The sequence below is a fragment of the Corythoichthys intestinalis genome, chromosome 1 (assembly GCF_030265065.1).
Source record: "Corythoichthys intestinalis isolate RoL2023-P3 chromosome 1, ASM3026506v1, whole genome shotgun sequence".
Classification (NCBI taxonomy): domain Eukaryota; kingdom Metazoa; phylum Chordata; class Actinopteri; order Syngnathiformes; family Syngnathidae; genus Corythoichthys; species Corythoichthys intestinalis.
In genome coordinates, this window is record NC_080395.1 from 43,907,181 (window position 1) to 43,935,177 (window position 27,997).

The window sequence follows — 27,997 nt, forward strand, 5'->3', positions numbered from 1 at the left end:
CTTCTGAAGACGGTACACATGAAAGTCCGCAAACAGTTTGCTGAGGACATGTCAACAAAGCACATGGATTACTGGAACCATGTCCTATGCTCTGATGAAACGGGCGGGCTTTCTTGTGTACCGTCTTCAGAAGAGGCTTCCTTTAACTCTATTATATAAGCTGCACACAGACTACTTTTCATTGTTTCAAAGTAACATTTTGTCAGTGTTGTCCCATGAAAAGATATACTTAGATATCTGAAGAAATGTACTCACTTTTGTGATACACTGTAACTCATTTAATTCATTAAGAGCCATTGACGCGAATGTCCAGATGTCCAGCGAATGATGGCAAAATAGACTTATGTTTAATTATGTAATACACATATAATATATGTATGTGTGTGTGTATATATATATCTATATATCTATATATATATATATATATATTAGGGCTGTCAAACGATTAAAATTTTTAATCGAGTGAATTACAGCTTAAAAATTAATTAATCGCAATTAATCGCAATTCAAACCATCTATAAAATATGCCATGTTTTTCTGTAAATTATATATATATTCTGTACAATAAATTGTTGGAATGGAAAGATAAGACACAAGATGGATATATACATTCAACATACGGTACATAAGGACTGTAGTGGGCATTTCACTCTACTGTCATTTAAATCTGTCTATGCTGTCCTCACTCCGAAGCGTCCACTTTTTCCAAAGCTAGACAGCTAGTGAACGACGCCTTAATAATTAGACTTCTTCCTTTTTCATCTGATTTATTAATAAAATGGCCTCAAACCATTGTCCTCTTTAGACCGTCGTAAAACTACAAAATAAAAGTACACAAGCATTGCATTAGCAACAACGTTAGCTTAGCACGCTATACAGGTTCACTAAACATAAACAAAAAGCGTCTCATACAAAAAATATAACATTTCGCTTACTAACATAATATGTACATTCTTTACAACAACCATACTTACGGACAAATTTTGCCCAAGGATCATATAAGCACAACATTATCAGCCCGAGACGTCGTGCAGCCATAATGAAGAAAGAAAAGAAGAAAACAATAAACCATGTCGCGAAGCGACCACAAGAGTTCGCTGTTGGACAGCGCAAAAAGCCTTGCTGTAAAACTTACCAAAAGGCAGAATACTTTCTAAGCGGGACATGTGCGTTAATTGCGTCAAATATTTTAATGTGATTAATTTAAAAAATTAATTACCGCGCGTTAACGCGATAATTTTGACAGCCCTAATATATATATATATATATATATATATATATATATATATATATATATATATATATATATATATATATATATATATATATATATATATATATATATATATATATATATATATATATATATATATATATATATAGGCGGCACGGTGGCTGAGTGGTTAGCACATCTGCCTCACAGTTCTGAGATCAAGGGTTCAATCCCGGGCTTCGGCCTTCCTGTGTGGAGTTTGCATGTTCTCCCCGTGCCTGCGTGGGTTTCCTCCGGGAACTCCGGTTTCCTCCCACATCCCAAAAACATGCATGGTAGGCTGATTGAACACTCTAAATTGTCCGTAGGTATGAGTGTGTGCGTGAATGGTTGTGTGTCTCCTTGTGCCCTGCGATTGGCTGGCAACCAGTTCAGGGTGTCCCCTGCCTACTGCCCGTTGTTAGCTGGGATAGGCTCCAGCACCTCCGCGACCCTCGTGAGGAATAAGCGGCATGGAAAATGAATGAATGAATATATATATACAGTATATTAGGGGTGTCAAACGATTACAATTTTTAATCGAGTTAATTACAGCTAAAAAATTAATCGTAATTAATCGCAATTGAAACCATCTATAAAATATGACATATTTTTCCGTAAATTATTGTTGGAATGGAAAGATAAGACACAAGATGGATATATCCATTCAACATACGGTACATAAGTACTGTATTTCTTTATTATTACAATAAATCAACAAGATGGCATTACCATTAACACTCTGTTAAAGCGATCCATGGATAGAAAGACTTGTAGTTCTTAAAAGATAAATGTTAGTACAAGTTATAGAAATTTTATATTAAACCCCTCTTTGTTGTGTTTTCGTTTTAATAAAATTTGTAAAATTTTCAATCAAAAAATAAACTAGTAGCCCGCCATTGTTGATGTCAATAATTACTTACACAATGCTCATGGGTGCTGAAGCCTATAAAATCAGTCGCACCCAAGCGCCAGCGGAGGGAGCCAAAGCTCCGAAAAACACAAGTACAGATTTCACTGTGCTGTCATTTTAATCTGTTTGAGAGGGGCATTTGTGCATTAATTGCGTTAAATATTTTAACGTGATTAATTAAAAAAATTAATTACCGCCCGTTATCACGATAATTTTGACAAGCGTTGTCAAACGATAAAATTTTTTAATCAAGTTAATTACAGCTTAAAAATTAATTAATCGTAATTAATCGCAATTAATCGCAATTCATACCATTTATAAAATATACCATATTTTTCTGTAAATTATATATATATTCTGTAAAATAAATTGTTGGAATGGAAAGATAAGACACAAGATGGATATATATATTCAACATACGGTACATAAGGACTGTAGTGGGCATTTCACTCTACTGTCATTTAAATCTGTCTATGCTGTCCTCACTCCGAAGCGTCTTTTTCCAAAGCTAGACAGCTAGTGAACGACGCCATAATAATCAGACTTCTTTCTTTTTCATCTGATTTATTAATAAAATGGCCTCAAACCATTGTCCTCTTTAGACCGTCGTAAAACTACAAAAAAAAAGTACACAAGCATTACATTAGCAACGTTAGCTTAGCACGCTATACAGGTTCACTAAACATAAACAAAAAGCGTCTCATACAAAAAATATAACATTTCGCTTACTAATATAATATGTACATTATTTACAACAAGCATAATTACGGACAAATCTTGTCCAAGGATCATATAAGCACAACATTACAACGTAGGCGTCAGCCCGAGACGTCCTGCAGCCATACTGAACTGGCAAGACAACAATAAACCATGTCGCAAAGCGACCACAAGAGTTCGCTGTTAGACAGCACAAAAAGCCTTGCTGTAAAACTTACCAAAAGGCAGAATACTGTCTGAGCGTTAATTGCGTCAAATATTTTAACGTGATTAATTAAAAAAATGAATTACCGCGCGTTAACGCGATAATTTTGACAGCCCTAATATATATATACAGTGCTGCTCAAAAGTTTGTGAACCCCCTCAACATTTTGGAATTTTCTATTATTTCAACCTGATTTCCTAATCAATCAATTCAGTAGTTTTTTTTTGTTTTTTTAACAGTTGTGTTGTCGAGACTAAATTAAAAAGAGTTTTCATCAACTGATGTAGGTGCAAAATTGAACTATTTGGTCACAACCAAAACCGCCATGTCTGCCGAAAAGTCAACACTGCATACCACCAAAAGAACCTTCTCCCAACAGTGAAGCATGGAGGTGGGAATGTCAAGATCTGGGCTTGCTTTTCATCCTCAGGACCTGGACAACTCCACATAGTCCAGGGAATCATGAATTCTGAGGAATATTGTCAAATCCTAGAACATAACCTGACGCCATCTGTTTTGAAGTTAAAGCTTGGCAGAAGGTGGATCATGCAACATGATAATGATCCAAAGCATTCCAGCAATACAACCAAGGAATGGCTGAAAAAGAAGAAGATTCGTGTTCTGGACTGGCCCAGTCAAAGTCCTGCCCTAAATCCCATTGAAATGCTGTGGCGGGACCTGAAGCGAGCAGTTCATGCCAGACGCCCATCAAACCTCTCTCAACTGACTGCGTTCTGCAAGGAAGAATGGGCAAAAATCCCCCAAAGTAGATGTGAGAGGCTGATTAGTCACTACAGAAACCGTTTGGTTGAGGTAATCTCTGCAAAAGGAGGCGCAATATCCTATTAACTGAAGGGGTTCACATACTTTTGCACACATGATATCGGAGTTTTTCTTAAATCAACCACTTTTGTTAAATAAAGAATGACAATATAACTATTTCTTTTGTTTCAGTCCATTATTTGGAATATCAGTATTGTGGATCTGGGTATAACTTAACATTTAATAAGGTTATTTTAGTTTTTTTTACAAAAAATCTGACCATCGCTGTGGGGTTCACAAACTTTCGAGCAGCACTGTATATAGACATATATTGGGTGTGTTAAAGGGGGAAAGATACTCAAACTATTTTTTTTTTAATCATCCTCAAAAAAAAAAAACTCAATTTCAAAAAACTGATTTAGTGATCAGGCCTAGTGGGAAGAATATGATAAATTTCTGACAGGATGGCCCCTGTCATGAATAGAATCCAAACAAAAGAAACGAGAAATAGTAATGTAGCTGCCACTTCCCAAATTCAACTACACGCTTGTAAAAAAGTGTCAATAATGGATGAGTTATAAAAGAACCGCCCCCTCCGTAGTCCTACCGCACCCCTGAAATTCTCTCCACTATGTACCAAAGCTTCCCAGTGGCCCTTTAATAATTCAGCAAGCTTTTGTCTCCTCTGCAATTTTGCGTGTTTCACAGCCATCTGTTCAAAAGCAGAACTTGCTGACAAATTCGGCACTTAGACAATAGCCAGGGTAGACTTTACAGATGACTTGTTTACCTGGACAGTCCCTGGTTTGGGGAAAATCAATTTCTGAAGGTATCATAAACAACTTTCGATGAGAGAAAGCACTAATGAGGCCCAGGGTGCAATCAGGTTTTGTACAGCTGCACGACCTAATGAGATCGAAACTAAATAGATTACGTATAGGTGTGACTAATAAAACTGCATGTATTATTTTGTTGTAGTTTGATGCAGAAAACTGCTGCATCATACCGTGAGTTTCTAATTTAACTCATTGGCTGCTGTTGATGGCAATATATGTCCGATCCATTTGAACTGGGAGTGGCTGACAGTGATCATTTTCCATTGGACATCTATCGCTGTCAATGCCAGTGAATGCGTAAACAACTCCGCTTAAATATTGCCATGCTTCTTGTGCTCCCCAGGACTACTTGATGGCGCTGTCGCTGCAGCAGGAGCAGCAGAGCCAGGACCTCCAATGGGAGCAGCTCCCAGGCATCAGTGACTTGGAGCTGGCTAAAAAGCTGCAAGAGGAGGAAGACCGCCGGGCGTCACAGTACTACCAGGAACAGGAGCAAGAGCAGGCGGCAGCAGCTGCGGCAGCACAGGCGCAGGTGCGTGGAGGGGGGGCTACTCACTCCAGGCAAGTCCTGTAAGGCTTGAAACAAATGGGGAGTACTTAATGCACCATTGTGGGGGTTGCATTATTCTATTGTAGGAATTAGGTACACAGTATATTGTGCCATCCAGTGGATTACCATTTTATTATCCTGCTTGTCACTAAACGCGCCGGTAGACCATATTACCGGTATATGGGTTAGGGATGGGAACCTCCGGGTACCTCACGATAAGATACAAATTGCGATACAAGGCTCACGATAACGATGATCTCACAATATAGCGATATAACAATTATCGATACATGGGTCAAGAAATCATTCTACAAGCACTGTGCGTGCATGACGCACGCACATAAGCCTTACGTGTGTGCGTCATTTTGCCCAGACTTGGCCATGTAAGCAATACTGAAATATTGCTTATGTGACGCACAGAAAGAAAATCGAGCATTATCAGGCTTATCCTTTTCTTCATTTTATTTTTCTTTATGCCTGTGGTCAAGCCCGCCTCCTGCGTAAAAAAAAAAGAGTTCAAGCTAGGCGCTAACGCTAATGCACAGCTGCATCGCTGCCGACCTTCCTGCCGCTCTTGATCTTTGCTGACGTAATTGCTGCACGAATTCCGATTCGGGAGACTTGACAGTTCAGACCGCCGCTACATTCTGGAAAAATGTGGCCCAGATCAGATTTAAAGTGCCTGCGACAGCATCAAAAAAATCTTGAGTAGCATTATTATGTGAATTAGAATCGTATTTTGATTCGATTGGACTACATACAACAATTTGGCAAAGCGCAGATGACCACGTCAGTGCTCATCGCCGGGAATGAACGCCGAAAATAGCCCATTCTCGATGGGCACGCGAATTGGAATAAGCGGGCTGGATCGGCCAGCCAAACCGGCTGACGTCGGAGCGGGGTACTGCTCGGGGCCAAGCCAAGAAAAGCGCATTCTCGGCGGGCATGCCTTTATCGGCCGGCGACCATGGTGCAAAGACAAGCCACCGGTTGTCGGCCGTGTGGCCTTCTCGGGGCCTGGCTCTGCTCCGGACGGAGGCGCGCGCCTCGCACACCGTGGGGGAATGCTCGAGAAACCGGGGTGTTCGCCGGATATTCCGCCGCCGGGGAACCGGGCTCGGCCCACCCCCACCAAAGGCGAGGCGGCAGGGGCGGCCTGCCGGACCGGCCAGAGTGGCGGGCTCCGTTGGAAGACGGCTACTTGTCGACTATCGGTCTCATGCCGGTGTTTAGCCTTAGAGGCGAGTTTACCACCCGCTTTGGGCTGCATTCCCAAACAACCCAACTCTGTATCGTCACAAGCCCAGTAGCTTAGTTTAGTTTGTGTTTACAATAGCTTTAGCATTCCTGCTAGCAGCAGCCTCGTATTCGTTCCAAAAATCTTTGTGATGCACTTTTAAATGGCTGCTGGGTTAGTGGTGTTGAATGAGGACGCTGTCTTTCCGCCTCATGGAACTTCTCCAGTGCATGTTTTGCATTATTGTTTTTTTTTTATTATCTGGATTATCTGTGTGACATTATAATTGCCATTATCGGCCGATAATTATCGGTGACCGATATCATCGTGCATATTTAGATACAAAGTATCACGATATATCACCATTTTGATATTTTGTCACACCCCTACCTAGCCAAGGTATCATGATATATCACCATGTAAATATTTTGTCACATGCCTAATATGGGTATATTGAATTTTGCACTGAAGCTTAATTTGAAAAAAATCGTGAATTGTGATTTTTTTTTAAATAAAACTGTTTAGCCCTCCTGTACCTGCTTCAATTCAGAGGTCTTGTGTGCTTGTGCTGCAGGCTCAGCAGGAAGCTGCGGGGGCAGACGAGGCAGACAGAGGGGCCGCGGGATCCGGCGGCCCGGCAGGAGGAACTGGGACAGCTGCGGCGGCAGCGGCCGGCCAGGCCACAGCTAGCCCGGGAAAACAGTCGTCCGGCACGGAGCGCAAAGCAAAGAAGGAAGCCAAGGAAAAAGACAAATGTGTCATTTTGTAACATCAAGGTAGCGTATGGCAAACAGGTTAAGCAGTTATTCAATACCTTTATTTAATTTACGCTCCATAGCTCTATTCTAACAACTTTGGCATACTCATAGTACAAGTCCATGTTACTAGTAAGGACAAATAGTATACTAGTACCTGGTGGATATTAATGCTATGGAGGAAATGCTCAATCTGTTTGCCATACGAGCAGAAGTGCGTGTTTGCGGCGAGGGAAGGAGACTTCCAGACGAGTGGATTTGCTTCCCAAACCAGAGGTGCCTGCCATGCTCCACCCTCAGCGGACCGCCACGTCCCCCCGGGATCTTTTGCGCGAGTTGGCCAAACTTTGTTAACTAAACATAACTCGCCATCGTTCTCCAAATGAAGATTTGAATTCATTATTTGTTGTATGTTACAGAACAAAGTACAATACATCTGCTTTTTAGAGGTAAGATCTTGATGCCAACATTTCTTTACCTTCTTTAAGCATTCCATATCCTTGACATCCAGATGAACTCATTTCGTGCCATTGACGGCAGTAGACGTCCAATAGATTGGGCGTCCATCGTCGCCAATGGCAGCCCATGTTAACTTGTTGTGTGTCACTAGTTGTAAAAGTAGAGGAGGAAAAAAATTACCAGTAAGAATGTTAATGCACCCTAGTTTTTCTACTTTCTAGTCAGGTAGTATACTATTACTGGATATTAACGATATGGAATAAATGCTCAAATCAGTTTCCAAAGGTTTATTTTCTAATATTATTGGGCCACACTGAAATGAATATTTATAAAATTTGAGAATAGTTTCAAAAAATGGAGTGAAAAGATTTTTTTGAGAGTTTGCGTAATATACAACATTTATATAGTAACATGCCAAATGTTTATTATGACTTTTCTGTTGCATTTAAAAAAATTTTTTTTTAATATATATATATATTTTTTTTTTGCTTTTCTGTAACGCTTCGACTTTATTTGTACATCACACCTTTTTTTCTTCCTTTGAAGAAAAAACTACTTTTTAAATGGTAAATTAACAGACTTTGTCATGAGTAGGATTTTGTTGGAACATTACAACTTAGTACTGGTAATGTTCCCCCTTTATTCACACATTTTTTTACAACTTCATTTTTGTTATTGTTTTGCTGTGACTATTTCACTTCTTTCCTCATAATTTTACTTTTTACCCTGCGATATAACTCATAATTCAATTTTTTCTTTTTACATTACTACTCTAAGCTTAAGGTTCCAACTTTACACATTTTTAGAATGTCATTCTTGCATCATTTGCAAAATGACCCCTTTATATAACAATACAACTTTATTCTCAAGTCCTAAATTTCTAGTAGTTTTCACGACCTCACAACTGATATTTTCGGAATTGTATAATTTTTTTAATAATATAATAGTTCGTGTTGCACCAATATTACTACTACTACTACTACTAATAATAATAATACCGTACATTTTATTTCAAGCACCTTTCAAAACACACAATGACACTGAACAAGAGATAGATTAAAAACTAACAAACACAAATTAAAAGCAGGATAAAAGCACAGTGATCCCTCGCCACTTCGCGCTTCAAACTTCACGCCCTCAGTCCATCGCGGATTTTTTTCAATTAAACAAAAAAAAAATACAAATGAGCTGTCCCGGGCCGATTGCCTATTGGCACTCTCGCTCCCTCTCCCTGCTCTTTGTTCCTCAGGCACTGCAGCACTGCAATGGAGTTGCTTATTAAAGTTAACGATGTTGATAGATGGTTGTGTTTGATCTTGCCAGAGAAGTGGACATCAAACAGGCTACATGTGTCAATCATCGTTTAACTTGTTAAACGGTTGCTGTGGCAACTCATTGCGTGTAAGTGAGAGGAATGAGTAGACTCTAAGGATGCAACAATACTCTGTTTTATATTGAAACGTTTGATACCTCCTCTTCGATTCAATACGCAAAAACATTCGATCCAAATGAAAATCTCCCAAAATGTATTTTCCGAACTTTTTTTGTGATCTCTCTCTCGCTAAAATGTCCGGTGCAGCTTTGCCTTGTATAAAACCTCTGAGAAGGCCCCTCATTGCAAGCAGCCCTCCTCCACTCCTCCCCCAAACTGCCTGAAGGGCGGGAGCTGCGTTTGTTTATGGCACACGAAAATCATTGCTAGTGAGGAAAGACAAAAGCTTAAGTAGGCGGCTTCAACATCGTACCGATCCGATGTGTGGCAGCATTTTGGGTTTGCTGATATGCTATCCCCACTCGGACATATTTAACAAGGACTGCCTTTCCAGATATTTATAACAAAACCTGCCACAACATTGTTACCGACTTGACACCTCGCTTTGACAACAGACAGCTTAACACTCTGGGACACAGGGAGCTATCTCATGGTTTAATTATGAACAATGAGTGGCAAATTAAGAGCCCTGTACTTCAAATTTGTCCTTTTTATGAAAATAGATTGTCATATGCTGGTGTTGTGCAGTAATGAGCAGACGTGACTTCTGTGGTGTTTGTTAACTTTTTTAATGCCCCGACAACACTCTCGCGCACACGCTAGATATCATCAAATAGCAACCTAGATTTGCTACGTTCGAGCTCATGCCATTGGCTGCGTGAGCCCAGACTGATCATGGGACGCGTAGTCGATAAATTTAAAAAAACACCATGAGTGAATGGAAGTTAGGCAGGTCAAATCAATCCATACTAGTGACTATAGACAATGCTGCAAATATTGTTATTTCAGTACGTGACACAGATGGTCTCAGACCCCAAATAGGAAGTGTTGCTCATGTGGTAAATATACCTGCTAAGAGAGCTGTAGCAATCAACAGTGTGCCCCGCCTCACTTTACAAACAGTAAAGATTGTTTTCAGCACTTTTATACAAAATTTCTTCAGATCAGTAAGAAGTAAGCACATAAATATTATGCACTAAAATGCATGTTTATATGATGGAATTGCTGTTTTTATTTAATTATTAAAACAAAAAAACACTTGTATTTTTTGTTTCTGAGCATTAAATGTATGGAATCGAATCAAAAATCGTCTCTCGTATTAAAAATCGTATCAAACCGTGACATAACTGTATCGTTGCATCCCTATTAGACTCACAGACTCTTTGAGCGTATGCGCGGGCGGGGGTATAGGGAGACGCGCGCTGGAATGAATGAATGAATGTGTGTGTGTGGCGACGTTCGAGGCAGCCGGGCGTGTTGTGTTCGCGGCAACAAACGCCACAAGTGATCCGGAGCAGTTTGTAATTTCTACGTGTCACTCCAAAAGTCACAGGCAAGGGTGGTGACAGAAGCATTTAATAAAGCCAAGCATTTTCCTACTACGTTACTTTATTCTTGGCTAAAAATAATTTGTGGGACAGTAACATGTTGAAAACTTATCATACTTATTACATTTGAAGTGCTTAAAAAGCATTTATTAAAATATATACACTGGGAGTGGGAACCTCTTGATACCTTACGATGCGATTTCCGATACAAAGCTCACGATAACGATCTGACGATATGGCGATACAACGATTATCGATACACTGGTCAGGAAATCATTCTAGGATATTTTACAAACAACTAATAATCAGAAAAACAAGCTTCTGCTTTGAATTGGAATGAGTTTATCACTTGTAGACGTCCAATCCGTTTGAAATGGGAGGGTGGCAGCGAATGAACGTTCGTTCATTCGCTGCCATCCCTCCCACTTCAAACGGATTGAACGTCTATGGCCGGTAGTGGCAGCCATTGCCAGGCAATGACGTAATTTTGGGCCATTTAAGGTCATTTACCTGTTGATTTTCAGTTACTTTCTGTTGATTTTGGGGTATTTTATGGGTCTCTTCCTGATTTTTTTGAGTTACAGAATAGGAAGTGACTTGGGAATTACCCAAATGAATAGGCAGTGACTGAAACTCAACAGGAAATGACCTGCAGATGCCCTGAAACAGGGGTGTCCAAACTTTTTGCAAAGTGGGCCAGATTGGGTGTGGTAAAAATGTGGGGGGCCAACCTTGGCTGATGTCCTTTACATAGAGCAATATATTTAAGCAAATTTTAGCAAGCCATTCTGTGTGTCACATTTGCTTTATTTATGTTTTTTTTTTTTTAATTAATATTTTCAACAATCTCGCAAATAGCCTTTGTTGTGTTCTCTTTCGACTCTCGGGCTCTTGCGAAATACTGCTGCTGTGAAATTAAGATAGCTTCAAGTTGCTTCAATTTCTTGCTGCGTATCTTCCCAGTAATCTTGTCGTACATGTCAGCGTGTCTTGTTTGGTAATATCGCCTCACATTGAACTCTTTAAAAACAGCAACTGTCTCTCTGCAGATGAGGCAGACACAGTTTTTGCATATTTTAGTGAAGAAATAGTCCAATTTCCACCTATCCTTGAAGGGTCGGACGTCGCAGTCAACTTTATTTTTTTTTTGTTGATAGTCGGCATTTTAGAAAATTGGGAGTAAAGGGTCACACGGGATAATGTTGCTTTGGTGCTGCTGCCTTTTAGTGGCTAAATGAGGAGCAGCATTTAGTATGTAAGCTACTTCATATGCTGGTTGATTTTTCAACAGAGGCTGGGGGCCGGATGAAATTTGACCAAGGGCCGCATTTAGCCCCCGGGCCGGACTTTGGACATGTCTGCCCTAAAATGAACCGCAAGTGACCTGTAAATGCCCTGAAAACCGGACAGAATGACTGAATGCTCTGGTTTCAAATGAACGAACGTTCCCAGTCTAAATGGATTGGGCATCGAGCACCGTCAATGCAGCCTTACAGTTAACTGAGACACTATTATGGTGGAAGATTTTGGTAGCAACTTGTTGGTTCTTTTTTATCTTTTTTAAACATTGACACCTTTTTAAAACGTTATCTCGATTCTTGGCAGGAGCATATCGATTACTTTTTGGGATACAAATAATCACGATATATCACCATTTCGATATTTTGTCACACCCCTAATTTACACTGTAGATTTTTTTTTAATCATAATTTTGGGGGAATAAAAGTGAAAAAAAGTGTCTTATACAGTATGTATCTATTTCTAATGCTAAATCTGCGCTACTTTGCGGTTTTTCACTTATCGCGGCAGGTTCTGGTCCCCATTAACCTCGAAAAACGAGGGATCACTGTCATAGAACATTAAGAGGTCGAGACAAAACGGAGCTAAGGATCAAGGTGGGTAAGAAAGAATTACTGTAAGTTACAGATGTGTTTTGAGTCGGTATTTGAAAAGTGAGAGAATAGACATTTTGCGAAGCTCAGGGCAAAGTACTAGTACCAGTACCGATACCGATACGGCACTAAATTGATGTTTTTAAATGAGTTTATCACTAGTATATGTTCAATCCAATGCATTGGACGCCTAGCAACCAATGAGTTAAGCAGTGTCTGACCAAGCTGAGATAGCAATTACTTTACATCAGAGTATGCAAAATAGTAAAAAAATAAAATAAAATAAAATAAAGGTACACAGCTAGGTATGGGAATTGGGAGCCAAAAAATTGGTATCGGGGCAACATAAGTAACAACGCAAGTTGTTGCAATGTCCTAGCTTTTTTATGTAATTTTCCTGATTTGATTCTTCTCGCATTCTCCATTTTTTTTCCCTTTGGAACCTTTCAACTGCAGTACTCTCCTATTATTACGACTTCATTCTCATAACATGACTTTTATTTTGCAAAATTACATCTGATCTTCATTATGTAACATAAACTCTAGTCTTGAATTATTACGCCCCGCTCTTGTAAAATGACAAAATCCCACACAAAAGATCTGTTTTCTCAACACAAGTTTATCCTTAGTGTTAAAAAAAAAAATTCGTGGAAAATAAGCAATGATAATCTTTCGAATTTTAGGAGCGTTAAGTCCTGATGTTATGATTTATTCTTGTGGAAATACATTCTACAATTGCTATCATTTTTCTAGTTTTTCTACTCAGTGTGGCCCAAATCCTCCTCAAATTCTTGTTTGTCGGCTTTAAAAATACAGTATTTTGCTTACTGTGTGCACCCAGTGAAGATGTTATGTTTAGCTTTCCGTAGCGGTGTAAACATTGTTCATCACAGTTTGGCCTTAGTGGAGCGTGTGCATTGTTGCGGTCTGCTCACTTTGAATGTGTGTCCCTGTGTGAAGTATTCAGCCATGGAGAGTGAGAAAGTGTTTTACACTACACTAGTTCTGGACTGTATTGCAGTGCATTTTTTTGTGTGGCATATTAGTAACTAGAAGGGATGTTGGTGATTGAATGAAAACGCTCTCTGTTGTAAAGGAGAATTGGAGCCGAGGGCTGTCACAAATGATCATTTTGATAGTCGATTGATCGTCGATTATTTTTGTGATTAGTCGGCTTATATCAAAATCACGTTGTTAACAGTTATATTACTCTGAGCATTACATTTTAGCCGGAAATGTGCATTTAAAAAATGGCGCTGAGAAATGTTGCACTGTAAAAAAAAAAAAAGTGGCTTAGTATTTGTCATGTTTCGATGGAAAACTCATGCATTGGACTTAAAACTGCTTAAACTGAAGTCATATTTACCGTAATTTTTGCACTATAAGGCACGCCTGACTATAAGCAACCACCCACCAAATTTGACACGAAAACGTAATTTGTAGGGCTGTCAAACGATTAACATTTTTAATCGAGTTAATCACAGCTTAAAAATTAATTGTAATTAATCGCAATTCAAACCATCTATAAAATAGGCCATATTTTTCTGTAAATTATTGTTGGAATGGAAAGATAAGACACGAGACGGATATATACATTCAACATACTGTACTTAAGTACTGTATTTGTTTATTATAACAAGAAATCAACAAGATGGCATTAACATTAGCATTCTGTTAAAGCGATCCATGGATAGAAAGACTTGTAGTTCTTAAAAGATAAATGTTAGTACAAGTTATAGAAATTTTATATTAAAACCCCTCTTAATGTTTTCGTTTTATTAAAGTTTATAAAATTTTCAATCAAAAAATAAACTAGTAGCTCGCCATTGTTGATGTCAATAATAATTATGGTGCTGAAGCCTGAAACCCATAAAATCAGTCGCACCCAAGCGCCAGCAGAGGGCATCAAAACACTAAAAAACACACCAAGTGGAAATGACACTTTGCTGTGATTTTAATCTGTTCGAGCAGGGCATGTGCGTTAAATGCGTCAAATATTTTAACGTGATTAATTTTAAGAATTAACGCCCGTTAACGCGATAATTTTGACAGCCCTAGTAATTTGTTCATTGATAAGCCGCACTGGAGCATAAATTGCAGCTGTCCTCACTGTATAATGGGATGTTTACACTAAAAGATGTTAACTGGTACCACTTTATTTGACAGTGGCATCATAAGACTGTCATAAAATCAAATGAACCACCACAAAACTTTGAACCAATTGGCTGCAAAGCTTCATTGCTTCAAGAAGCTTCGTTTGGCTATCACTGCTCCCTAGGGAGAGACAGTCAACCTCCTAGCATGCATTGCAGCGCTACAGATGTAAACAAAATTCATGATCTGTGCTAATTATTTCTTCGGTTACTGTTCCAGTTGTTTCATAAATTGCTAGTTATGAATCCTGCAATTTATAGTCCAGTGCCACTTAATTGTTGCTTTATTTGGGTTGATAGGTAACACTTTATTTGACAGCAGCGTCATAAAACCTCCAAAAGACCGTCATAATTATGTCATGACATTGCCATGAACATTAATGAATGCTTTTGACAGATGTCATTGTGTGTCATCCGGAAAATTATCTCACTTTTGAATGGATGTAGAAGATAACGACATCTGTCATATGCATTCATTAATGCTCATGATAGTGTCATGTCATAATTAATGACAGTCTCATGGCAGTCTTATGATGCCGCTGTCAAATAAAGTGTTACCTATTAACAAATAAGCGGGACTGGACTATAAGTCGCATGATTCATAGTCCGAAAATTATGGTACTTAAAATGTTTTATTTATCGAGTTTTCCATCAGAATTAAAAAAAAAAAAAAAAAGTCAGTGAATAGGTTAACTTGAAATGTCAAGTTTAACAAAACTTTTTTTTACAGTGTGGATTATGAACATTATGTAACTTACTGTATCAGTTTTCCAAAGCAAAAGTTGATGTTTGCAGATATCTAATTTTATATATCAATAACTACAGAACAGAAATCAAAGAAGACTGTTTTCCTTCCTTTTCAATTGAAAAATAAAATTAAAATAAGAGAATATATTTTTCATTTTTTATTTTATTTTTTTCGAAATCAAAATTGTGTCTTTTTTGTCCTAATTAAAAATTGAAAATAACAATAATAAGAGAATATTTACTCAAAGATGTTCAAAAAGAGGACTTGGACAGTTTTACATCGAAAATGTCTCTAGACGATTAATCGACTATCCAAATAGTTGACGATGAATTTGTTTAGCAATTAGTTGTGGATTAACTGTGGCAGCCCTATTAGCACCCTGTTCATAATCTTCCTATTAACACTAGTAAACCAGTATACTGGTACAATGGCTGCCATTCACTGCGATAGACCTCCAATCCATTTGAACTGTGGCCAGTCAAAATGGATTGGACGTCCATCGCCGTCAATGGCTGGATGTCAAGGATATGGCATAAATGCTCAAAGGCTTTCCATCCATACAGATGTTTGCCAACAAGACGAGGTGTACATATTTGTGAAATGCATCCGCAAGTTTTTCTATGACTACATTCCAGTTGGATGCCTTGACTGAAGCCTTCTCAACTGAGTGAGGAAATTGGAAGCTGACGCGGAAGGCTTTTGGAAGATGGAAAGGCAGGCTACCATGCGGGGAAAACTCCTCTTCAAAGCTTTTTTTGCTTGTTTTCGACATACAAGGCGCCTTACGACGTTTTCTAGGATAAATCCAGGCGTACGAGCAGTGTGAGACAATCCGCCGACATCCCAACTACTCAGGCTTTTTTGTGAAGCGACATGCTGTTCTAGCTCTTTTTCAAGCTTTGTATGGGCACACTTCCTAGGGCCTGCAGTCACATGGTGAACTATCTGCACATACGCACACGTTGGATGAAGGACGCTCAAGTTACAAATGACACTCCAAACCAATGCTGCTCTTGCATGGCCGACTACCTACGAGTACAGTGAACCCCCGTACAATCCGGGTTCGATTGTTGAGAATTATTGGGATTATGCTTCAATGCCATTGACGACGATAGGTGTCCAATTAGGGCAGGGCGATCTGGGGATTTTTTTTTTCCATAGCACCTGATGTTTTTTTTTTTTTTTTATATATATATATGGCAGAAAACACTCAGGTGACTTGAAGTTCCGCTCTGAGACTCCCAATTTGGCCAAATTTCAAAATTGTCCGATATGCGTCGTTGGAAAGCTTAAAATGTCAATTTACTGGGGGAAGAAAAATTTTGAACAGGAGGGCATTCAAACAAAACAAAAAAAAATTTAAACAGCAAAACCCTAACTGGAAGTGAGAGCACGCGAGAGCAGAATTAAAGACGCCATGATTTTAACGAGATATTATCGCGTACTTACCTTGTTTCGATCCAAAAACTCCATATAGCATGTATCATTGAGTGCCAAGAATCGGCTGTGAATGGCCACAGTTGGATTTTTGGAGGATTTTATGGGTGAAACATAGTAATATAACAAGGGTCGCGATGCAGAAATCGCAGACATCAAGGAGTAATCGAGATTTTCATTTCCATATATTTACCCTTTTAAACGTTTATTTTTCCATTTTTCTTTGTATGGATCGATTATTTATCTAAAATATTGGGGGGAAATGTGACAGTAACGAAAAAAATCCAATTTAGCGATAGCTATGAGGTATATATTCGTGACTTTTTTACAGACGCCAATTTTTTCATTGTGACGTAATTTGTTTAAAAGTTTATAATTGTGCGAGTGAATCATTTTTTAAAGTCGTTTTTTTTTTTTTTTTTAAGCGAAATATTAGACATCAATTAATGATTCTAAGCTAAAAATGACATTTTGATAATAAATTACTAACCTTTTTATGGCTGGGTTGAAACAAAAGCGGTTGCGCGACGTCTGTAAACGGGGGGTTCCAGGGTAAAACGGACAAATCAAAAATTTTGGGGGGGCTTAATGCACCATGAATCTGCTATGGCGGCATATAGACATATTGTTCTATCAAACACAACAGTTCTTTTGGCTTAAAATACAGCAGTTTCTTTTAAAGAGGAGTACAAAAGCAGAAACTGCTTTTGCAGTCTTGTCTGTTTTCCGCCATATACATAACGAGTTTTTTTGTTTGTTTTTTGATTAACGCTACGGGGTAAGAGCTGGTGTGCTGCATCATTTTATGTGGCCCGCAAAATAAATTGCGCTGGCTTTGTTTCACTAAAATAAAATTAGAGAAGTCCTCAATGAAAGCTTGAAGACTACAGAGGCCAGAACTGTTCTTTCCTTTTTAAAATGTTCAATAAATGAAAAAAAAAACACTAATATACTTTTATATATATATATATATATTCCCCCCCTCCCAAAAATGTGGTTTTCCCCATTTGTTTTTAACTTGATCCACGGATAGAAAGACTTGTAGTTCTCTATGAGTCAAAATAATTTGATATTGAAACCCCTCTTGATGTTTTCGTTTTTATACAATTTGTTAAATTAGTTTAACTACTAGGTCGCCGTTGTTATCGACGTCGCTGGACGGTGACGTCACATAATTACGCTACTGGGTTTCCAGGGTAAGACTTAACATGTCATTTGTTCAACCGTTTCAATTTGAACCCAAGAGACACATGAATGAGCATGACAGCACTATCGATATTTCACAAAACGAGCAGCAAAAGCAAAATGAACAGGAAAGATGGGACGAGACGAGAGTGGTGAAACAATGGTGTTCTGCCAAAATGTGCGACACCGTCGAAGCGAATTTGACACCCAAAATACTACCGTGCGCTTTTAGCTTGTTTTGTTTAGATGCATACAGACAGAAGATACTAAAGATGCCTTAAGAAAATATTTGATAATAATATAAAATAAGGGTGGTTTAAATATGCTACGTGACTAATGTGGTCAAGAATCGGCTTCGAAACTACCACAAGAAAACAAAATGCTTTAAAGTATGAGAGGGAAACATGAAAAAAAGTATTCTGAGGCAATGAAAAGGTTATAAAACACTCAATAAAAACACAAATTGTAAGTTCTCGCCGCTTTTAACCAATAAGCGCATGTGTTGGACGTCTCGCCACGTAGAACGAATTGCAGTAACCCGGTTGTATTCGTCGAGTGACAGTGACAGTCTACGTCATCACGCCGCGCGTCCATTGCGTGCATAAAACATGGCGCCCTCGGTAGGTCAAAACGTACTAAATATTATAGATTTTTAAACCAATGGCAATATTTTGTGTTTCTAATAACATTTTAGCAAAAGAACATTTATAGCTTATGAGAGCGAACAAGTCTTTTAGTCCGAGGTTCCCTTTAAATTAAAAATGTCAAGCTATAAAAGCAATTAATGAAAACTGAAAATGATATTAAAAAAATAATAAATCCAAACAATTGTTTTCCCCATTTTGTTTCTTTTAAAAAATGTAAAATATATAAATTTGCAACAACAACAACAAAAAAGTCGGGCAAATTTTAGGTAAAAATGCATCTCAACCAGGGATGGGCAAACTGGTCCCGAAGGGCCGCAGTAGGTCCCAATTGCAATCAACTGACTCGTAAGAGGCCAGATTGGTGAAAGAAAACTGGATAAATATCGATTTTCAAAAGAATTGACGATTGGCAGAAGGAAACCAAAACTCCAATGTGGCCCGTACGTCAAAAGATGAGTTTGACACCCCAGGTTAAATTTAATAGTTTTTATACAATGGTGATTAATACTGTAAATTAACATTAAGATAGCAGGCATTTGAAAATTGAAATGTATTTTGTGCGTTAACAATATGTGTAATTTTCTTTGCTATGCTTTACAGTTTACCCCACCTGGAGTGTGATAACCTGAAAAGCATCATTAGACTCCTGAGGAAGTGTTCAAAATCTGCCAAACTAGATATATCTTTATAGGCATACGGTCGATTTAAATATGACAAGGCTCATTACAGAAATCGATCTAAAATTAAAAATTCCTATCTTCAATCGTAAAATCGCCCAGCCTTATAGTCAATCCATTTTGATGATCGCTGCCAACCACTTCCAGTCATAATGGATTGGACGTCTATCGGCATCAATGAGCTAATCATCGAAGGCCCATTAAAAAAGAGAACTTAGTTGAAGTAACATGAGGAGCTTCTTGTGTCAGCTTTGGCAGGTGACATTGCTGGGGTTCACCGTAAATGAATACAAGCCTCCTTTCAACAGGGTTTAAACTTTCCAGTCATGTTTAAAAACAAAAAATCAACATCCGTCTGAAATGACACTTTATAGATTAAAAATAAATAAATCAAAATCAGTCAAAAAAACGGGAAATATATTTTAAAGGGGGTGTAGATTTTTTCTAAATGTTTCATCAGCTTATGGTCAATTTGAGGGAGCTCTTGGTTTATTAGGCTGGCGACACATTTTGAAGATGAAATGACGCGAGTTGTTTTGGAAAAGTGACTTTTTTTTGCATCCGATTATCCTCGGAATTTCATCGTAAAATTAGTTGATGGCAAGGATATTGTGTGTCAACGTGGTTTCTCATTTGCCTTGTGTTAAAAAAAAAGTGAGGTCAATGCTGTAAAAAAAAAAAGTATTTGGACACGTTGCAACTTAATAGTTGTGGTTGTCATTTGGTTTTTGATATGCACTAACAGCAAAGAAACATACCTCATTTTGTACGGCGTGCAAAGGACACTGTTGTCTTCTTGGGTAAATAAAAAAAAAAAAAACTGACTGATGGCCAAAAGTTATCCGAACTTGGTAGCAATCTTAAGCCAGCATAACTTCTAATTTATTAACGTCGAAAAAGGGCTGTTTTACCATTTGTGGCTGTAGACTCCTGCTGATTGCGACGTTCATTCGGGTTAGTTTAAAAGCATTTCCTGGTTGCATTCAAATGTTACCAGAAATGTTTGTTAAAACCCCCGTTCCTTTCATTTCTTCTGTCCAATCCCTTCAGATATTTGGCAGCACACGCTTGTCGACAACAGGACTCATTTGTGCTAATTTCATCCATTTACATAAATGACCAAATAATGTATGTAGCCTTTCACATTGCAGCCACATTATGTATATGGTGATGTGTACCGGTATGTATATTTAACTAAATGCCTTATAGACGAGGGATATTGAACCTGATTAGAATTGTCAATAAAAGACCAATCATCGTTTTGTGTTCTTATTTTTAAGCAACAAACATTAAAGGAGCATTTACGTAGCATGTTTGGATGCTTTATTTATCCATTGGAATATGACAGATATGAAAAGCTATGCTAACTTAGGGCATGTAACCATTCCAAAGGCATGTAACAATTCCAAAGCATTCACATTCCAGAATTTTACAAAACAGCACACTAGTTCGTAAATGTGGAGAGGGAACAGAGAACATGAATTGCCTTCATTATCTCTCTGGCTGCCATTGACGGCGATAGACATCCATTTTGAGTGGAAGGGGCTGGTTGTCGGCCCACACAGTCAAAATGAATTGGATGTCCATCGACGTCGATGGCAGTTAAACATGAAAAGCAACAATCACTAGTGAAAATATTAACATGTTACAAAGACTTACAATAACCTAAATACAATTCAACTTGTGCACAAAGCGGAAATGTCAGGAAAACCCGATGGAGAATACTTTTGTACAAAATAAAACAAATTGTCAACCCCAGCGTTAATCTAAGACTTCTAAAAAATAAAACCCTTCAGAGTGTCCTTATTTTTCATTGGCTGTTGTTAGAACTGCCGCGTTCCTTTGAAAGGCTTGAAGCCGCCAGTGTTGCCGCCGCTGGGAACGGAACTGTTGGTGATTTGGACGATGCGACTCATACCAGATGAGTGACTAAAGAAGAACAACAAAAAAAGGCAAGGTCAAAAATATTCCCTGTTCATACATTTTTACTTGATGTAATTCAAGCAGTTTCAAATGTTTTTTTTTTTTTTTTTTTAATTTAAATTAGCAAACAGTGATCAACTTTAACCCCTTAATGCCGTATGTGGTGATTCGGCATCAAAGTTTCCGCTCAAAATGCGGCCAAAATACCATCTGTCTTTGTTCACTGCCGGTCGATTTATTGCAAACACATGCCTAGGAACCTATTTCAAGCATTGGTTTCAGTCGGGTCCGACCAGAAATGACACCACATCCTTTTCCGGATCGCGATGTTCAAGTTGTGAGTCACGTCTAAGCTCTCGTCACCTACTTGACAAATTCATCCGATTCAAGGTAAGTAAGCTGAAATAAAAAAATATGTACCGTCTTATTGTGTACTTGTGTCGCTACATGAGGAGATAAAAGTTTTTATGATGAGTATTTTTAAAGCGCTTAGATGATTTTGGCTTGTCGCTTTCATTCCACAGCCAGCATCAAAGCACCCCCGCCTCCTGCAAACGTAAACGCGCCGTTTGTCGGCGGTTTGCAACACTCCCACGCCTTTTATGTATAAACTATCACTCTCATTATCATCTGTAAACATTACAAAAGTAATGTGTTGCATAAAAAAGGGGATTTGTAGCGATTATTTTTCTGTAGAAAAAAATGAACGCATCCTTTGTATGCAACGGTGCACACGTGTGCCTCCATGTCGTTCCGCTTTTAGACACGTTTTAGATATTGCCATACTTATCATCTGTAAACAAACATAACATGTTGTATAAACAATGTAATTGCTATTGATTTATTTCTCTAATGAAAAATGAACACAGCATGTGCTGATAACTATCAAACAGAAGTATATGTATTTGATGGTTTTCAACACATTTTGAAATTATAACCGTAATTTGTTTATTTTTCTGCAGAAATACAAATGGATGCAGCGGCTTTTTATGCTATGCAAGCACATCGGACCAAAACTCCTCCTGTGGAAAGTGATGAGAGTGCTCTCAGTGAAAGGGCAGATGCTCATGGGCCACCTCATCCACCTCCAACCACCAGTGCTGCACCTGCAAGAGCTACTACATCGAAAAGAAACAGGATACGTTGGAGAGCTTTATAACAGCAGAACTCTGGAAAAGTTCATGTTTGGCTAGGTGCTCTTCCTGATGCTGATTCACTAAGATTGCCCGATGCCGAACTTTTGGACAAAATTGTAGAACTGAGCAATATGTACTGCACACAGGAGAACCCAAATCGTGGTTTCTTGGCTGTGTACTGTTCATGAGCATCATTGATTTACCTCGATCAAGGACGTACTGGTCCAGTATAACTCGAATTCCGATAGTAGCAGATGTCATGACCCGAGACAGATGGGAAGAAATAAAACACTTCATTTATGTGACAACATGGCACCCAACAAAGCTTTACAAAATTAGATTACTAATCGACACACTTCTCCCCAAATTTGAAGCGCTCCCTCGGGACCAAATGTTGTGTATAGATGAGCAAATGGTTCCTTTCAAGGTCAGATTGCGCCTAAAGCAATACATCATACAACATTTTTGTGCTTTGCGACACAAGACACAAGAAACTGTTCCAGTTCTGACCAGCGAATTTGGGGGCACGATTTGGGTTCTCCTGTGTGCAGTACAAATTGCTCAGTTCTACAATTTTGTCCAAAAGTTCAGCATCAAAGAAGTCTCTGAAATATTGAATGGGCAATCTTGGTGACTCAGCATCAGGAAGAGCACCTAGCCAAACATGAACAAGTTTTGCAGAGTTCTGCTGTTTTACAGTTCTCCAAGGTATCCTGTTTCTTTTCGATGTAGTACAGTGGGGAGAACAAGTATTTGATACACTGCCGATTTGTCTGGTTTTCCCACTTGCAAGCCATGTAGAGGTCTGTAATTTGTATCATAAATTCTCTTCAACTGTGAGGGACGGAATCTAATACAAAAATCCAGAAAATCACATTGTATAATTTTTAAATAATGAATATGTATTTAACTGCATGAAATAAATATTTGATACATTACCAACTAGTAAATATTTCTGCTCTTAGTTCTTTTTCAAGAACCCCTCCTGTTCTCCACTCATTTCCGGAAGTAACTACACCTGTTTGAACTTGTTACCTGTATAAAAGACACATGCTCAAACAAACAAACTCCAACCTCTCCACAATGGCCAAGACCAAAGAGCTGTGGAAGGACATGGCTGGGATGGGCTACAGGAAAATAAGCAAGCAGCTTGGTGAGAAGGTAACAACTGTTGGAGCGATTATTAGAAAATGGAAGAAGTTCAAATTGACGGTCTATCTGCCTTGTTCTGGGGCTCCATGCAAGATCTCACCTCGTGGGGCATCACCGATCATGAGGAAAGTGAGGGATCAGCCCAGAACTACACGGCAGGACCTGGTCAATGACCTGAAGAGAGCTGGAACCACAGTCTCGAAGAAAACCATCGGAAACACATTACGCCGTCATGGATTAAAATCCTACAGCGCACGCAAGGTCCAGTGCATGACGCATCTGAAGTTTGCCACTGACCATCTGGATGATCCAGAGGAGCAATGGGAGAAGGTCATGTGGTCGGATGAGACCAAAATTGAACTTTTTGGTCTAAACTCTGCTCGTCGTGTTTGGAGGAAAAAGAAGGATGAGTACAACCCCAAGAACACCATCCCAACCGTGAAACATGGAGGAGGAAACATTTTTTGGGGCTGCTTCTCTGCCAAGGGTACAGGACGACTGCACCGTATTGAGGGGAGGATGGATGGGGCTATGTATCGCCAGATCTTGGCTGACAACCTCCTTCCTTCAGTGAGAGCCCTGAAGATGGGTCGTGGCTGGGTCTTCCAGCATGACAACGACCCAAAGCACACAGCCAAGGCAACTAAAGAGTGGCTCCGTAAGAAGCATCTTAAGGTCCTGGAGTGGCCTAGCCAGTCACCAGATCTGAACCCGATAGAAAATCTATGGAGGGAGCTGAAAGTCTGTGTTGCCCGGCAGCAGCCCCGAAACCTGAAGGCTCCGGAGAAGATCTGCATGGAGGAGTGGGCCAAAATCCCCGCTGCAGTGTGTGCAAACCTTGTCAAGGACTACAGGAAACGTTTGGTAACTGTAATAGCAAACAAAGGTTTCTGTACCAAATATTAAGTTCGATTTTTGTGATGTATCAAATACTTATTTCATGCAATTACATGCAAATTTATTATTTAAAAATTATACGTGACTTTCTGTTTTTTGTATTAGATTCCATCCCTCAAAGTTGAAGAGAACTTATGATACAAATTACAGACCTCTACATGCTTTGCAAGTGGGAAAACCAGCAAAATTGGCAGTGTATCAAATAATTGTTCTCCCCACTGTAGCTCTTGCAGGTGCAGCACTGGCGTTTGGAAGTGTAGTAGGCGGCCCATCAGTATCTGCCCTCACTTTCACCGAGCGCACGCTCATCACTCTCCACAGGAGGAGTTTTGGTCCAATGTACTTGCTTAGCGTAAAAAGCCGCTGCGTCCATGTATATTTCTGCAGAAAAATAAGGAATAGAAATTACGGTTAAAATTTCAAAATAAAATGTGTTGAAAACCATCAACATACATATACTTCTGTTTGATAGTTATCAGCACATGCTGTGTTCATTTTTCATTAGAGAAATAAATCAATAGCAATTACATTGTTTATGCAACACGTTGTTTATTATGTCTACAGATAAGTGTGGCAATGTCTAAATAAAACGTGTCTAAAAGCGGAACGACATGGAGGCACACGTGTGCACCGTTGCATACAAAGGATGCGTTCATTTTTTTGTTCTACAGAAAAATAATCACTACAAATCCTCTTTTTTATGCAACACATTACTTTTGTAATGTTTACAGATGAAAACGAAAGTAATAGTTTATACACAAAAGGCGTGCGAGTGTTGCAAACCGCCGACAAACAGCGTATTTCCCTTTGTGGGGTGGCGGGAGAGGGGGGTGGTGCTTTTCCTTTTATGCCGGCTGTGGCATAAAAGCGACAAACCAAAATCATCATAGAAACTTATCTCCTCGTGTTAGCGACACAAGTACACATTAAGATGGTACACATTTCTTATTTCAGCTTACTTACCTTGAATCGGACGAATTTGTCAAGTAGGTGACGAGAGGTTGGACGTGACTCACAACTTGAACATCGCGGTCCGAGAAAAGGATGTGGTGTCGTTTCTGGTCGGACCCGACTGAAACTAATGCTTGAAATAGGTTCCTAGGCATGTGTTTGCAATAAATCGACCGGCAGTGAACAAAGATAGACAGTATTTTGGCTGCATTTTGAGCGGAACCGCTTTGATGCCGAATCGCCACATACGGCATTAAGGGGTTAATCATATTACACTTGTCTGCACACAAACTGGAGTCACAGTAGAATTCATGCCATTTTTATGTCTATGTACACATACTAAGTCCGCCATGATTAATTATTAAAGACGCAAGACTTTTTTTTTTTTTTTTGGGTTGGACACTCTCCATTTCTGAAGTTGCTCCGGGTGAGTTTTTTGAAAGCCCCATGGCTCTCTGCCTCTGTGTTGGAATTCACCCCGGTGGACGAAAGGGTTGCTTCCCTGCACCTTAGGGTCAGGGAACGGGTTCTCACTATTATCGGTGCATATGCATCAAATGGTAGCGCAGATTACCCGCCCTTTTGGAGTCCCTTGGAAGGGTATTGGAAAGTTTCGGTGAACCGAAAGGGGACTCCATTGTCCCACTGGGGGACTTCAACGCCCACGAGGGCAATAACATTGTGACCTGGAAAGGAGTAGTTGGGAGAAACGGCTTGCCTGATCTGAACCAAAGTGGTGTTCAGTTATTGGACTTCAGTGCTACCTACAGTTTGGTCATAACAAACACCACGTTCGAACATAAGGATGTCCATCGGTGCAAATGGCAATAGGGGTGTGCCATCTTAGACACCCCACGATTCGATTCGATTACAATTCAGGGTGCTACGATCCGATTATTAAACGATGATCGTGGTATTGACAATCGCAGTTGTCACGACTATCGATGCATTGTACATTACTACTTAATACAGTAGTCAAACAAATTTATGCCCATTATTTATTTAAAATATCCTAATGATTCCACAGGAAAGATAGAAACATTCCAATACAACAAAAAGCTGCCCTTAAGCTGCTTATTTTATTTATTTATTTTTTTACAAGAAAGTGCAAAAACATTAACCATTTTAAAGGGAGTACTTATTTCTCTCTACAATACAATAACATTTACACAGGTGGAACGAATTCCACGTTTTCTGGAAACTGTCTTTAGAAATAAGACTTCTTCTAACCAATATACTTTGTTTTCACAGAATTCTGTACTATTTCGCATGTTTGTAGTGTTACCGCTGTACTTAATCGTGGCTTTACACGTTCTGCATATGAAACACACATTAACAAATTAGCTAATTAGCTTAGCGCTCGGCGCTAACTATTAACATCTAAAAAAACAACAATAATAAAGACTAAACAGTAGGTAGGCCTAAACGAATAGTGAGGGTCTGTTGGGAACGCCTGGTGGAGGAACCGGTCAAGATCGATTTTCAACTCGCACTTCCGGTAGAGCTTCAACCGCGTTTCGGGGGCAGCGGGGGACATTGAGTCCGAATGGCCCTTGTTTCGCACTGCAATTGTCGAGGCGGCTACTGAGAGCTGTGGCCGCAAGGTAGCTGGGACCAGTTTTGGCAGAAATCCCCGACCGAGATGGTGGACACCGGAGGCGAGTGGGGCCTCAGGCTGAAGGAGGCGGCCTACAGGGCATGGTTGGCTTCTGGGTCTCCCGAGACAGCTTTTTAGTACCGGCAGGCCAAAAACTCTGACGTGGAAGGAGTTCAGTAAGGCTATGGAGGAAGACTATTGATCAGCTTCAAAAAGGTTTTGACAAACCCTCAGGCGCCTCTCATGGGGGGATGACGGCATCTCGCTCACACTGTCTACAGTGGGGGCTCCTTAATTCCACCAACACGCATTCCATGGAGGAAACAGACCCGAGGGGCCTGTGGTTGGACGCCTCAATCATGGGCCAGAAGTTACCGAGGTAGTGAAACTACTCTCCGCAGCGGCGGAGTTCCGGGGATTTATGGACTCCGCCCTGGTTATCTAAAGACTTTTGCATGTTGCAGGGCTGTCTTGGTTGACGCACCTGTGCAACATTGAGTGGTTATCAAGGGCAGTGCCTTTGAAGTGGCAAACCAGGTTGGTGATCCCCGACTTTAAGTAAGGTGACCAGAGGGTGAGTTCCAACTATAGGGGGATCATCCTCCTCAGCCTCCCTAGGAAAGTTTACACCAGGGTACTGGAAAGGAGGGTCTGGTCGATAGTTAAACCTCAGATCAAGGAGGAACAATGTGGTTTTCGTCCTGGCCGTGGGACCACAGAATCAGTTTGCCAGTTCAGTTCACATCTGTTTTGTGGATTTGGAAAAAACTTATGACCGTGTCCCCAGGGGCACCCTGTGGGTGGTACTCCAGGAGTACCCCCAACCCTCCTGTACCACAAGAGCATGAGTCTGGTCCGTGTGGCCGACAAATAAGTTGGACCTGTTCCTGGTGAGGGTTGGACTCCACCGTGGCTGTCCTTTGTCACCGGTTCTGTTCCTGACTTTAATGGACATAATTTCTAGGCGCAGCCATGTGGTGGACGGGGTCGAGTTCGGTAGTGGGAGGATCTCATCTCTGCTTTTTGCAGATGATGTGGTCGTCTTGGCTCCATTGCACAGCGACCTCCAGCTCTCGCTGGGGCGGTTCAAACAGAT

General features: G+C 39.7%; 2 protein-coding genes across 4 annotated transcripts in view; one reads left to right on the forward strand and one right to left on the reverse strand.

Moving 5' to 3' along the window:
• Positions 1–16,443, forward strand: part of mindy2 (MINDY lysine 48 deubiquitinase 2) — a 54,583-nt gene extending 38,140 nt beyond the window's left edge. The window contains exons 8-10 of one of the 2 annotated variants that reach the window (XR_009062465.1): positions 5,029–5,217; positions 7,047–7,676; positions 15,863–16,443. Coding sequence is in view for 1 of the 2 variants with exons in the window: in XM_057829306.1 (XP_057685289.1) it covers positions 5,029–5,217; positions 7,047–7,241 (384 nt within the window). In the remaining variant the exon portion in view is untranslated. Of the gene's footprint in view, positions 1–5,028; positions 5,218–7,046 lie in introns of both variants that reach the window. The other variant, XM_057829306.1, reaches the window with a different exon arrangement.
• A 3,782-nt stretch (positions 16,444–20,225) lies between these two features.
• Positions 20,226–27,997, reverse strand: part of sltm (SAFB-like, transcription modulator) — a 38,204-nt gene continuing 30,432 nt past the window's right edge. The window contains exon 20 of one of the 2 annotated variants that reach the window (XM_057829277.1): positions 20,226–21,174. In XM_057829277.1, the coding sequence (XP_057685260.1) occupies positions 21,069–21,174 (106 nt within the window). In that variant the 3' untranslated portion in view covers positions 20,226–21,068. The remainder of the gene's footprint in view (positions 21,175–27,997) is intronic. The other variant, XM_057829264.1, reaches the window with a different exon arrangement.